Here is a 13,348-nt window from a genome sequence, read left to right on the forward strand (position 1 = left end):
TGGGCGCCCAGCGTGGGGTGGTCGGCGGGGGCGGGGCTGGCGAGCGGCCTCTCCGCGGCTGCGCGCCGGCCGCCCGCGGCGAGGAGGCGGTGTCCGCGCCTGCGCAGAGCGGCGCAATCGCCCTCTCTCGAGGAGCGGAGCGGAACGCGCAGGCGCCTCGCGCCGCCCGCTGCCCAGCGCCCCGGAGGGGGGCTCGGTGCGCCTGCGCGCTGCGGCCGCCGTCCCCCCAGTGCCCCGGAGGGGGGGGCTGCTGCGCATGCGCGCCGCGCTGCCCGCCCCTCGCCAGCAGCAGCAGGAGGAGGCGGCGGTGGTGGTGATTCTGGCTGTGGAGAGCGTGAGGCAGTGCGAGCGCCGCTGCCGCCCCCTGTTATCCGGGAGCCCCAGGTCCGGGCGGAGGAGGCCGGAGCGCCCCGGCGGTGGAGGGAGCCAGAGCGGCGGCGGCAGCAGCAGCAGCAGCAGGAGGAGTCTGTGCCGGGCCCCCCCTCCGCTCAGTCCCGTTACAGCCCCCCCCTCCCTCCGCGCTCCGCAGCCACCAACATGTCGGCGCCGGCGGCCAAAGTCAGTAAGAAGGAGCTGAACTCCAACCACGATGGGGCCGACGAGACCTCAGGTGAGGCCGCGCCGGGGGCGTGAAGGGAATGGCGGCAGCCGCCGCGGCCTCCGCCTCGCACCGCGCCGCACCGACCGCCATTTTCCCCAGCCACACGGGCCGCGGCCGGGCCGGAGGCGGGAAGAGCGCGGGGTCGGCCGGGCGGATGTGCAGGCCCCAGCAGCAGCAGGAGGAGGCCATGTTAGCGCCCTTTTGTCTCCGCTCCCCGGCCCGGCCTCCTTCCCCACGGGCGCAGGCGGGGCCGGGCGGGGGGCGCTGCGGCCTTGGCGGAGCAGCGGGACCCCCCCCCGCCCCCCCCCCTCCCGGAGCAGCATCCGCGGAGCCTCATTGTGCTCCGCCGCCGCCGCCATGATGCTTCGCCGCCTCCTGGTCTCGGCGCCGCCGCGGCCGCGTGGTGCTGCCCCGCCGCGCGGGGATGGAGCGGCGCCGGCTGCGCCGCCGGGGCCTGCCCGCCCCGGGGAACCACGCGGTGCGCGGGCGGCGCGGCGATGGAGCCCTCCGCGCCGTCCCCACGTGCGATCGCGGCAGCTCCGGGATTTTTAAAGGTCGCCGCGCCGTGGGTTTCCTCCCGGCCGCCGCCGCGGGAAGGGCGCAGTGCTCTCCTTCCTCCTTCCATCAGATCCGCCGTCGCGCCCCGCGGTGCTGCGCCCGCGGCCGGCTCCGGTCACACACGTGTTTTCCGTAGCCGGCCTCCCCTCCGTCCTGGGGAGGGGGGCAGCGCATCCACCCGCGCAGCCGGGGAGAGCTGTCCCCTAACGCGGGCTGAGCCGTGCGGGAAACTTACCGGGGGAGGAGTGAGCGTGCTGCACTGCTCCAGCGACTTCCCGCTGCCGTTCATTCATCTCCCGGCGCGATAGGTAAACAGTCCTCCTGTAAGCCAGAGCTTTGCCAGGCTTTGTCGAGGGGAGCTTCCGACCAGAAAATACCTGTCAAACGGCGACTGGGAGGTCTTTTCTGCTCCTAACTGTCCTTTCGAACGTTATTTTCGGTTGTTAGAAGGTGGCATGTGGCATGTTCCCCGTTAACGCTCTGTCTATTGATATTTCTGTCCTCTCTAAATTCCGTAACGTTCCTTCAAATGTGTTGGTCTTAGCAAATACGGCTTATGCTTTTTTAATTAAATTGTTATTAATCTGTCATGATTGACTCATCATTTAAGTTGACTTGTAAAACTGAGTAGGGGAACGTGAGTTGTGATTTCTAGAGGTAAACTGGCTTTGAGTGCCGTTCCGTCAAACTTTTCTGCGCTTCAGCTGTAGTACACCCTGGAAGTAGCTGAAGCTTTAAGGCCTAGTAACACTCATGACATTTAATAGAAATCTCTGCGCACTTCTAAAGTAGATGACTAGAAAAAGTCTTAAGCGAAAACCCCAGGTGATTTGCCAGACTTGAGAATGAAGGGATTTTGATGCATTTTTGTTTGTTTTTCAGAAAAAGAGCAACAGGAAGCAATTGAACACATTGATGAAGTACAGAATGAAATAGACAGGTAAACAGATGTTTTAGCAGAAATGAAGATGTAACTGAAATATAAAAATATTTAGTAAAGTAAGCACTCGGTAGTAGTTCTCAGTCTCTTTAAACTCTCCCAAAAGATAGACGTGTGTTCTGACTTGATTACATGTAAGAAGTATTTGTATATGATAAAAATCTGAAGTAGTGTCCTGGTTTCTTGTTTAAGTATGTGTAATTAAAAAGGTAGAACTCGAGTTTAAAATTTTAAATTAATTGTGATAGTTTTGATAATAGAAATCTATTTCAGAGTGGTTTTTCAAGTTACTGTGTATTCTGTTTTGAAAGAGTTTTTTCATGTTTGCAACCGAAAACTTGGTTGAAAAGTTAGCTTTTATTATACTTTTTTTTAAATTATATATTCATGTGCTTGTAGAATAATACATAGAAAGCGTCACTGAAACATTAGTTTCGTTTGCCAAAACTCCTTGTGGGTTCTATGTTGGTATTTGCCTGGATCTTATCTCCATGCACACTGTCCTGCAAAGGCTGCAGGTGACTGCTGAGGCTCTGGCCATGTGAAGCTGTTGCAGTATTAGGGCTCTGCCTTTTTGCATTTTTTGCAAAAGCCAATTAAATGTTACATCTTCAGATTTTACTTGTGTGGGGTACAAAATTGCTTTGCTGTAGCTTGCCTGCCTGCCCAAAAGTTACAAAGAGCAGGTGATAGTGTTACGTGTTATCCATCTTCAGGTCTTTTGCAAATAAAATGTTTAAGAGGTAAAATACTACTTTGCTTTGCATAAATAAGGGTCTGTCCCTTATGTAATGCTGCAAAACACACAGTGTGTTCAGAACGTTTCATTAAGATCAGTGAGATTGCTTCTGGTAGCATGTTTCTTAAAAGTCGTTAAAGGTTTGGGCCTCAGGTTTTTTTGTTTGAGATCTCATTTGTTGAATATGGCAGACTAGTCTAATCAGACTCAAGCCGTTTTTAGCTGACTACTGATGATGCATCTTTAAATTTCAGTTCTCTCTCCTGTGGTTAATGTGGCTCTTCCTATTACAGACTGAATGAACAAGCCAGTGAGGAAATTTTGAAAGTAGAACAGAAATACAACAAACTCCGCCAACCATTCTTCCAGAAGAGGTCAGAATTGATCGCCAAAATCCCAAATTTCTGGGTAACAACATTTGTCAACCACCCACAAGGTATGTTCTTAATGTCCCTCTTTTTTTTCTGTAAACTCAGTGTTTGCTTGCATGTTATGGGAATATCTTGCAGCGCTGAGGGTTTTCTAGAGGTGTTGCTGGGCATATGTTTAAATGGAAGCCTGCTGCATACGCAAACACTTCCTTTTTGTCCTAGAATACGTTTTAAAAGCTTTTTATTTCTTGCATTTGTTAACCAAAGGAACATTTTGTTCACCAAAATCCCTTGTTGGTTTTCTTTCTGCATTTTAAACAAGTTTCTCATTTTTTTTTTAGTTAATTGGGCCCTTTAAAGGAGGAGGAAAAAAAAAAGAAAAAATAGTTGGTTTTTTTTTAATTGGAGGTGAACTCCTTAGGACTCTTGACAACAGACTTTCTGAGAGGGCGAAACAAGTTTGTAGACTGCTTAGATTGGGCAAACTACATCTGTGAAAATGTGTTTCAGAGATGTATGCAGGTAGCTTTTGCTGCTTTTTAATGCTGAACTACAACAAGCGAACATACAATGCTTTCACCTCAGCAAATGCAAATCACACCAATGCTAATAGTCTGTTGGCTGGTAACTTGAAAAAAATGGGCTGCGAGAAGTTGGCTTGGACTGTGTTGCTTTTCAAATCCTACTTGCTATCAATTCCCTGTATTTCATCTGCATGAAACACATTTCATAGCTTTGGTAATATGGGATTCCTAATTCTGTCTTAGTATCTGCACTGCTGGGAGAAGAAGATGAGGAAGCACTGCATTATTTGACCAGAGTTGAAGTGACAGAATTTGAAGACATCAAATCAGGTTACAGAATAGATTTTGTAAGTACTTTAAATAATTCCTTGTGATTTTTCTGATTTTTTTTTTTTTTTTGAACGTGATCACGTATTGGGTTGTAGTTTGTAGCTTAATCTCTTCAGTTGTCCAGTTAGTACCAGGTATGACTTGGCACGTGTCTTTACATTATGTGGGTTCTAACTCTTTGCTTTCAACTCTGCAGTATTTTGATGAGAATCCATACTTTGAAAATAAAGTTCTCTCCAAAGAGTTTCACCTTAATGAAAGTGGAGACCCATCTTCAAAATCAACTGAGATCAAATGGAAATCTGGGAAGGTATGTATGTGCTTCTGGGAACGATGATTGCTGCTCTCTGTGATACCGTCACTTTCATGGTGTTCGTTTTACTTTGTATCGAAGCTGCCTTGTCCTCCCTTCCCCTCTCAACCCACTTTCCACTTTGCTACGTATGTAGCTCGTGCCTACCTTGCAGGGTTTGGAATACCCTGTTTACATGGAGATCTGTAGTGAATTCTCTTGCTCTGTTGAGCACCACCATTAAAACCATGAAAGCACAAGTATGATGAGAGGGAGGGATTAACAATTGCATTAGATTGTCTCTTTGGCGTGGATCTAGAATCTGTGTTCTGTTGTTTTCTTAAGGTAACTGTTAAATCAGGAATTGTGAGGACAGCAGGGTTTAGGGGGTCCGATAGGGATGTGTGATTTATTTTTTGTTGGTTTTCCCTTTTTTCCTCAATTTCCAGACACCACATCATTGGAGAAGTCACAGCCACACAATAATGTGGGCATGTCTTTCATCCAGACAGTATTTAGCCATAATTAATTTGCTGTAGTTAGTTTCTGTAAAAGTTGGGAGTACTTTAATGTGAAGATTTGAAATGCGTATTTAAAAGTAAAACTGAGGGTTGCAGCTAAGTCACTGCTTGTTTTGTCACCCTCAGACCAAGAAAACTTACTTTTTTTCACTGAGAACTAGAACTTTTCCTCTTGTACAAGAAGTTACAGTCCAGTACAAACTAGCCGAATGATCTTTACAACATACCACAATCAGCGTGAATTCTGGTATTGTTCTTCATTAAACAGTCTAAACCTATAAATGTTGTGATTCTATAAAGAAAACAAATACTAGAAGTTTGGAGTTACCGTTTGATCAAAGAAAGAATGGATTGAAATAGCAGATAGTAGTCTTCAGACTAGGCAAAAAGATTGTTGTAAGCTTCTGGGGTAAGGTGTTTGATACAGGATTCATGTATGTTTTTGTGACCATATGTTTTAGCGGTTTATGGTGGGGGTTTTTTTCACTTAACTACACAAGATGGCCTGAAGACTTCAATGTAGGAAATCTTAGGATAAGGCTAGACATTTCTTTATCTCAAGTTAAAGACAGAGCTTAGAGGTGTGGAGACTGAGTGTTTCTTCAGTTGTGTGTATATAGTAGTTGTAGCATTTAGCTGCAATTACAGCTAAATGCTCTGAGTAGTGTTTAGCCATTCTGAGATCTTTTAAGTTCAGTATGTCATTAAACACTTGCTGTACTTCTGCTTCCTTGTGATTGGGAAGCATAAATCAAGTGCAAGATCCTGTGAATTTTCAGTATTTCAATGGAGGTCATTAAAAGAAACAGGCAGTTTTACTGTTTTCCTGTGTTCATGAGAATGCAGTCTTTTTCTGTGAGTTGTTTGGGTTTCAAAAGATTGTTAAAGACTTCTCCCTGAAAGAGGGAGCAGTAAGTGACTACTTGTGGTTGTTCAGACAAGAATGCTTCTAAATGGTGCTTACTAAAAACCTCAACCAACCAAAGGCCATGTAAAGACTGCTTCTTTAGAGAACTTCTTAACTTTCTTTTCAGGATCTGACAAAACGTTCAAGCCAGACACAGAACAAAGCCAGTAGGAAGAGGCAGCATGAAGAGCCAGAAAGCTTCTTTACCTGGTTCACTGACCACTCCGATGCAGGGGCTGACGAACTAGGAGAAGTCATCAAGGATGACATCTGGCCAAATCCGTTACAGTACTACTTGGTAAGTACAGCACGAAGTTGTTGATCCACACCCATAATAGCAGGGTGCAAGTGAAAGTGAATTTGATCACTGTAGTTAATGTTGCATCTGTGTCTTTAAGGTTCCTGATATGGATGATGAAGAAGGGGAGGGAGAGGAGGATGATGATGACGATGAAGAGGAAGAAGGATTGGAGGATATTGATGAAGAAGGAGATGAAGATGAGGGGGAGGAGGATGAAGATGATGATGAGGGAGAGGAAGGAGAGGTGAGTAATCGTACGCCTTCCATCTCTGGTGTATGAGAATCACAAGAAATTTATAAGAGGGATCTTGTAAGAATACTGAGCCATTGTTACAAAGGTAAAATAGTTCTTCACAATCACTGACGAGGTGTTTGGAGGGGAGAAGCAGAACTGTTACTACCTTAACTTGTGGAGTGGTTTCAGTGTAGTAATAAGTTTTTTTGTGTATATGAGAGACAGTACAAATAAGTAGTTTCAGTAAATTTGAAAGGGAGGTGCTCTAGAAGAACTAGGATATTTGTGTAACAAAGTTCGTATTTAATTAGTGAACATTCTAGCAAGGCTTTACTTGTAAATAACTTCTGTTGATATAACCAGTTCTGTCATCCTCCCACCTGTTGGTTTATTTGTGCTTATGGCCAGCTTAGCTAAGACTGTTGGGTTCAGGAATTAGAAATTTCCTTTAGTTGCAAGTGAGATTCCAGGGACAGCATTCAAGGTGTTGGTAACTTAAAGTTCAGAATGTCTTGGTTTTTCGTAATTGGCTGTGATGTGTCTGAATTTCAGCAGCAAAAACTTATTTGTATTGAGGTAGGAGGGCTGTTGTGGGCACCAGAATCCTGCGCTCCGTTATGTCACCTGGAATTTAGCACCTGAAAGTTGAAGCGTTTTCCTCTTCAGAGTTTAAAACGAGGGGAAAAAAGGTGGCCCCTTTGCTTCCTAGATGTCAATGTTTGTAGTTGATTCTAAGTCACGGTAGTTTTTAAAACCTGATGTTTCTTCATTGGGACATCCAGTTATTAACTGATTTCTATGTAGATTGTACTCATGGCAAGCATTACTACTCCTTAGTGAAGAGGGAAGGAGAGATCATACAGCATGCTACGAGTAACACTGTAGGGCTGTTGTCTGTAGGGTAGTAAAACATTCTGGTTATTGCATTTGCAAGTTCGTGCTACCTGAAGTTTAGTGATTAGATTTTTTTAATTGTTGCTTATGTTTCAACAGGAGGATGAAGGAGAAGATGACTAATTGAACACTGATGGATTCCAAACCCCCTTTTTACCTTTTTAATTTTTCTCCAGTCCCTGGGAGCAAGTTGCTGTCTTTTTTTTTCTTGTGCTCAGTCGCCTTGTTCTCTTGAGGTCTCTTTTTCTCTCCTCTACACCATGGTTCACAATTTATTTTGGGGGAAATACCTTGAGCAGAATACAGTGGAAAAGAATCTACCAGTTTCTGTTTCAAGTTCATTTTTATCCCTTTCTGTCTCAAAACAAAAACTGTTTATGGAATCAACACACCATGTTCTGTGGGAAAAAAGAAAACCTTCTGCTCCCTTCACTCTGCTGGAAGCTGAAGAGTGCTAGGCCCCTGTGTAGTAGTGCATAGAATCTAGCTTTTTTCCTTCTTTCTCTGTATATTGGGCTCAGAGATTACACTGTGTCTCTATGTGAATATGGACAGTTAGCATTTACCAACATGTATCTGTCTACTTTCTCTTGTTTAAAAAAAAGAAAAAACTAAAAAAAAATGGGGTTATAGAAGGTCAGCTGGGGTGGGTTTCAGATGTTTGGGTGGGTTAAGTGGGCATTTTGACAACATGGCTTCTTCTCCTTTGGCATGTTTAATTGTGATGTTTAACAAACATCCTTGCAGTTTAAGATGACACTTTTAAAATAAAATCTTCTCCTAATGATGACTTTGAGCCCTGCCACTTGATGGAGAATCAGCAGAACCTGTAGGATCTTATTTGGAATTGACATTCTCTATTGTAATTTTGTTCTTGTTTATTTTTAAATTCTTTTTTTTTTTTTTGTTTCACTGGAAAGGAAAGAAAGATGCTCAGTTTTAAACGTTAAAGTGTACAAGTTGCTTTGTTACAATAAAACTAAATGTGTACACAAAGGGACTGGTTGGTCTTCACTGAAAGAAACAGTTTTAATATCCTGTTTTGAACTTGCTTGTAGTTTCTTGGCATTTTTGGGGGCATTTGGTCAGTATTTATGTAGTGCAATGCAACCTTGTGGTTGTGTAGACTGATAATTGGTGCATTTAGTTTCCACTATTTCAGTACTTGTAAAATGTTTCCTTTGGTAGTTACTACTGCACACTCGGTTTCTTGAATTACCTAACTCTAAGACAGGGCTGTAGTAGGTACACGTGTCTTGTGTGAAGACAGGTTTATAGTCATGTTTTTTAAAAAGAAAAATCACTTGATTGTTAGATATTTTTTTTTTTAGGTAGTAACTTCCAGTACTGTATCTCCAGTAAATCAGTTTGCATGAAAATATCATGCAAGCTCAGAATAAAAGACCAAGAGGTCTTATAAGAAGATTTGGGTGTTTTTGTAAGTCATTTCAGTTGAAAATAAATCTTAAGTGCAAGCTAATTTTTGGGCTATTTCAAAGAGCAAGATTCTTAGCAAAGCTCATGTATAAAAAGTTGCTACTTCACTGCTTTCTTTCCTTGGTAGCAGCATGTATATATGCTTTCGATATACTGTACTCTTCTTCATTTTAAGAGACTGCTTTTGAGTAGCTTGTAACAATTTCACATAGAGCTTGTTGGTACTGGTATTCCACAGAGTGTAATGAAAGTTGTTTTAACATGCTGTGCTTTTGTGCTTTTGAAATATTTAAAAAAAAAAAAGTTGTATCAGCTAATCTAAAATTCAAACAGCTAGTTCTCTTTGGATGTGTAGAAAAAGACTGTCTTCTGGGAAGACTTGCTGTTATATTCTCTGATCCCTTTTCCTCACAGAATTTGCTATAGTCAAATTCAGCTTTTTTTTTGATGCTTAAGAATACACTTAGCAGAACAAGATTAATGTCTATGTGAGACATGCCCAAATAACATGTGTGGAGGAAACATTCTGTAAGTGTCTGGTCCAGCTTGGATTCAATCTAGTTATCAGACAATGCAACGTCCAGTCTGCATGTGATCAATGCAAAAATATGGCAACCATTTACTTTATTCCGTCTCAACAAGAGCTGCAGCCCTGATCCTGTTTGCAAAGTAAAATGTTAATTGGTAATGGTTTCTTATCATGTAGAGAGAGAAGGAACAAAACCTATGAAGTCTATAAATTTTAGATTCTTTTTCAGTCGATTCCTTTTTGTTGTAAGATTGAAAACCGCTTCCTGTTGTGGTAGAGGGTCGATGTGCTATTACTTGCCATGATGCCTCGTTACTTAATTTTTATGTAGTCCTAATTGATTGTAGTTCTTCAAGGAAAATATTTTTTCCTAGTCTTTAATGCTTTAGGAAAAATCTTGTGCCATATTTGTTATACCCCTGTTGGTTACTAGCAGAAAACCTATAAAAACTGTTTTGAAAGTAATCAAAGCTTCAGGTTCTGTAAAGTCAAATACCATGAACAAGAAATGAGAACTCTGGATAATGAAATGCTACTTCTGAGATTTTTCTTGCACGTTCTTTAGGATTTTACAGGGTGCCAAAACACTCTTGCTATTGTACTGATAATACTAAATTTCCTGTGAAACTTAAGGGTTTACTCCTGGCAATGGCTAAAGAGTAAACTAACATGCTGAAAGAATAAACCGTATTTGTTAAGTGTAATCTTAATTTTTTTTTTCCTAGCAATGGAAAAGAGTAGGGATTAACACATTTCTCTGCAGCGCTGAAGAAATACTACAGATGGCCATCATGTGCTCTTGACTGTTCACTTAATGTCTAATTTGGCTGAATATATGTAATGGGTGTCCATTTTTACTTGATTTAATTTGTATATGCATATAAAGAGCATTTAAAGGTAGATGTGCACCTTGGATAAGAATGGGAGATTCATTCTTATTAAATACCTGTCTGTATCTCATTAATTCCCCACTGCTGCTTGAGCTTCTCACATCCAGTTAATCCTGCCAAGTGAAATTTGTCACAGGTGGAAGCTGAATTCAGGCTTTGTGGCCTGAATTTCCAGAGTTAGAATATAGAGTTGGCAACAATTTAATAAAGGTGAAGCTACTGTGCTGGGGCTGTACGACTTAAATGACTCAAAGGTTATTTTTATTTTAATTTTGAAGTTTAATTGCTATAAAATGGAATCTTTTGTCTGTAATTTCTAGTGCCAAAGGAAAGCAAATACATCCGTGTGTGTAAATACAGTTAGAAAGGTTTGGGTTTTTTTAAACAGATTATGTGTGCTTACTCATACTTGTCAACATAGTTTTTGTCCCTGTAAACAAGCATTATCTGAATGGATTTCTCAGTCATTTATGCCATTCACTTGAAACTGTAAGCTTCTCTTTGTACCACACTAAAACAGGCGCATAACGATAGTACTTTGTTTATTGGATACTGTTCCTGAATTTTGAAGCCATGCTTTTTTTTTAAGAGAATGAAATCAATGAAATAATTTCTCTGATGTACCTTCAAGATATCCTTCTGTTTGAAGGAATTAAAGTACATTTAACTGTTATTTGATATTACCATTTCTAAGAGTCTTTTTCAAAAGAATCACTTCTTAGTCCCAAACTCAGCATCGTCTTTTACAGGCGAGGTTGACAGGTATCAGGTGCCCAGTGCGATAAGAGTTGACCGGAGGTCACGAGTGACTCTGGAACAAGATGCTTGCTTCCTCCGCGGAACAGATTTATGCTTAATCTCTTGCCCTCCCTCTCCTGGATTAAAAATGGAAACTCCTAAGATTTTTTCTCTTGATCATCACCTTCTCTGAGGGAATGTGCTCTAGTGGAGGGACTCCTCGAAGCTGTAATCCCCCCCCGTGCCCGCTGGAGCAGAGCCGGTGGGACTCCCGTGTCCCCGGCCCAGCCGTGCCCCTTGGGGCCGGCTCCCCGCGGCACCCGGAGGATTTCTGCAGCGCCCGGCGTGGGCTGGCGCAGCGCTCCCTCGGGGAGCTCCTGCCTGCCGCCCCGGGAAGGGCATTCCCTGGCCGGGAAGGACCGTGAAAGGGGAGAGTTGGCCAAGGCGAAAGGCGGAGGGCTCCGGGAAGCGAGGGCATCCTTCCACTGCGCTTTCCTCCCCCCCTACCCCGCCCCGCTTTTAGCGCTCGCCTAACCGCAGGCAAAACGGCCAGCGGCTTTCCTGGAGCCGTAATTCGCCTACAAAGCGGTGCCGCACATGTCCCTTCTCCTCGGGTTTAGCGGAGGACAGCAGCTGCCGGTTCAAGGGCAGGGCCTGCCTTAATCCCCAGCACCCGCTCCGGGAGGCGCCCGAAAGAGACCCCGCGGCTCGGAAACCGCAGCCCGCCCGCCCCGCTCCCCCCCGGGCCGGTCACACGCTCCCCTTCCCGGCGGCGATATTATCTTCCCGTGGGAACAGAGGTTGCCGAGTGGGCAGGAACTGCTGATCCCACGCACCGGCCCCCTCCATCCGCGGGATTTGCAGGGGACAGCTGCCCCGTGCCCGTGGGATGGGCTGAGGCCGAGGCTGGAGGCGGAGGGCGGCAGAGCAGAGCACGCACCCTCCTCACAGCCGGGAGCACCCGCCGGCCATTGCCCAGCCCCATCCCTCCAGGCCGGGCAGCTCCTTCAGCCAGATGTCCTCAGTCAACTCCTCCAGCTTCCCAGGCTGCCTGAACTGCCTCCCCTGGAGGGCACGAGATGTGAAGGAAAGCGGGGGAAGCCGCATGTGAACCCTGAAGGCGGCGGTGGACAAATCTCCTCCTCCTCCTCCCACCAAACCTCTCCCCAGCTGACCGAGCCAAACACCGCCCTGATCCCTGTCTGCTGGGACAGGTTTTGTCTGTCGAAGGTATGGTAGTGTCCCTGCTCCTCTGAAACTCAATCTACACCTACTAGTTTGACTTTCCCCTTTCCAGTATTTCCACTGAATGAACAGTCTAATTAAAATCATTCCTTAAACACTAAACTGAGCCTGGACCAAGTTACAAATAGCAACAAGTTCCAGAAGAGTTTATCTTAATCTAATGCACTTGTTTTATTAACAACAGGAGTTATGTTCAAAGGTTTTATAGAAGTTTAAGGCTTTATTGATTCAACTCAGTTAAGCTAGATTTAAATTTTACATCTTCTGGTGATTTCCTTTTACTAATTACTCAGTTGCAGATCATTTACAAAAATGCTTATGCTAGAAAAACTGTTCTAATTCAAGGAAAATATTTGTTTATTTCTAAATTTGTATGTGGGAATACTATCACCTCCGGATGCCTTCTGACTCAAAGTTGTGCATTGCTCCAGGACTGAAAAAGTGTATTGGTGCAATCATAAGATTATGTAATACTGCTGAGGAGGGATCTTAAAAGTGGTGGTCTTTACCACCTGAAAGCAATAAGTATCTGTTTCACTCGTTTTAAACACTGGGCCTACGACATTACTGTGTATTGGTTCTGCATGACAGGATGGCAGCACGGCAGTGTGGTGGTTTTTCACTCACGACAGCTGGGGGATTACTGCCAGCCTTGCTGATGCATTTGGGTTATTTTTTCACTCAAATATTCAGCTGAAACCCCAGATCCTACATGTAGAGGAGTGGTTCTGCAGAGAAAAAGTTAGTGAAAAACCAGCACTGGAGACAGGCATCGCCCCCTTTCCAGGGAAGCATCCCACCTAAAGGGCAGTTGGAGTTTGCTTGTTCCCCTACAAACAAACGCCAGTTACGACTCAATCTGGAGAACTAAAACTGGAAACCACCTGATGGACCCAGCGCAGCAACCTGGCCCCAGCCGCAGGGATTCTTCCTCACAGCGCCCAGTGGAGGTGTCAGGAACCGAGCGGGGCCCGAGTTAAGGAGATCTGTCACTGTGGGTGTCCCCGTACCGTCCCTGTGGCAAGAACCCAGAGTTTTTGTGCCTACAAAGGCCACTGACCCCCTAAAACCTCTCCTTCCCCCGCAGCCCGACGCGGAGGGCGATGTCCACGCTGGGAAGCGGGAGGTACCTCAGTCTCCTCAGCGTCCGGCCTGTCGCGCCTCTCTCCTTCCCGCCGCCATCCCGGGCGCGCTGCGGCATCTCGCCGCCGGGTCTCGGCTGCGCATTTCCCCTCAGGGCGGGCGAAAGCAGCGGGACGAGCTCCTGACAGGGGCGGGAGCTGCGGCGGGACGAGG

The 13,348-nt window shown here is 45.1% G+C and overlaps 1 protein-coding gene and 1 long non-coding RNA gene across 2 annotated transcripts; one reads left to right on the plus strand and one right to left on the minus strand.

Moving 5' to 3' along the window:
• The first annotated feature begins 251 nt into the window (after positions 1–251).
• Positions 252–8,209, plus strand: SET (SET nuclear proto-oncogene). The gene is made up of 8 exons (XM_074846145.1): positions 252–610; positions 2,042–2,099; positions 3,132–3,274; positions 3,977–4,080; positions 4,260–4,373; positions 5,911–6,081; positions 6,182–6,328; positions 7,313–8,209. Exons 1-8 carry the CDS (start codon positions 538–540, stop codon positions 7,334–7,336), a joined length of 834 nt encoding a protein of 277 aa, XP_074702246.1. The 5' UTR covers positions 252–537; the 3' UTR covers positions 7,337–8,209.
• A 4,043-nt stretch (positions 8,210–12,252) lies between these two features.
• Positions 12,253–13,264, minus strand: LOC141932660 (uncharacterized). The gene is made up of 2 exons (XR_012625873.1): positions 13,183–13,264; positions 12,253–13,067 (listed from the first exon to the last, which is right to left on the minus strand). It is a non-coding gene; the product is annotated as an uncharacterized LOC141932660 (long non-coding RNA).
• Between the last annotated feature and the right edge of the window lie 84 nt (positions 13,265–13,348).

This window comes from Strix aluco, chromosome 20 (assembly GCF_031877795.1).
Source record: "Strix aluco isolate bStrAlu1 chromosome 20, bStrAlu1.hap1, whole genome shotgun sequence".
NCBI classification, from domain to species: domain Eukaryota; kingdom Metazoa; phylum Chordata; class Aves; order Strigiformes; family Strigidae; genus Strix; species Strix aluco.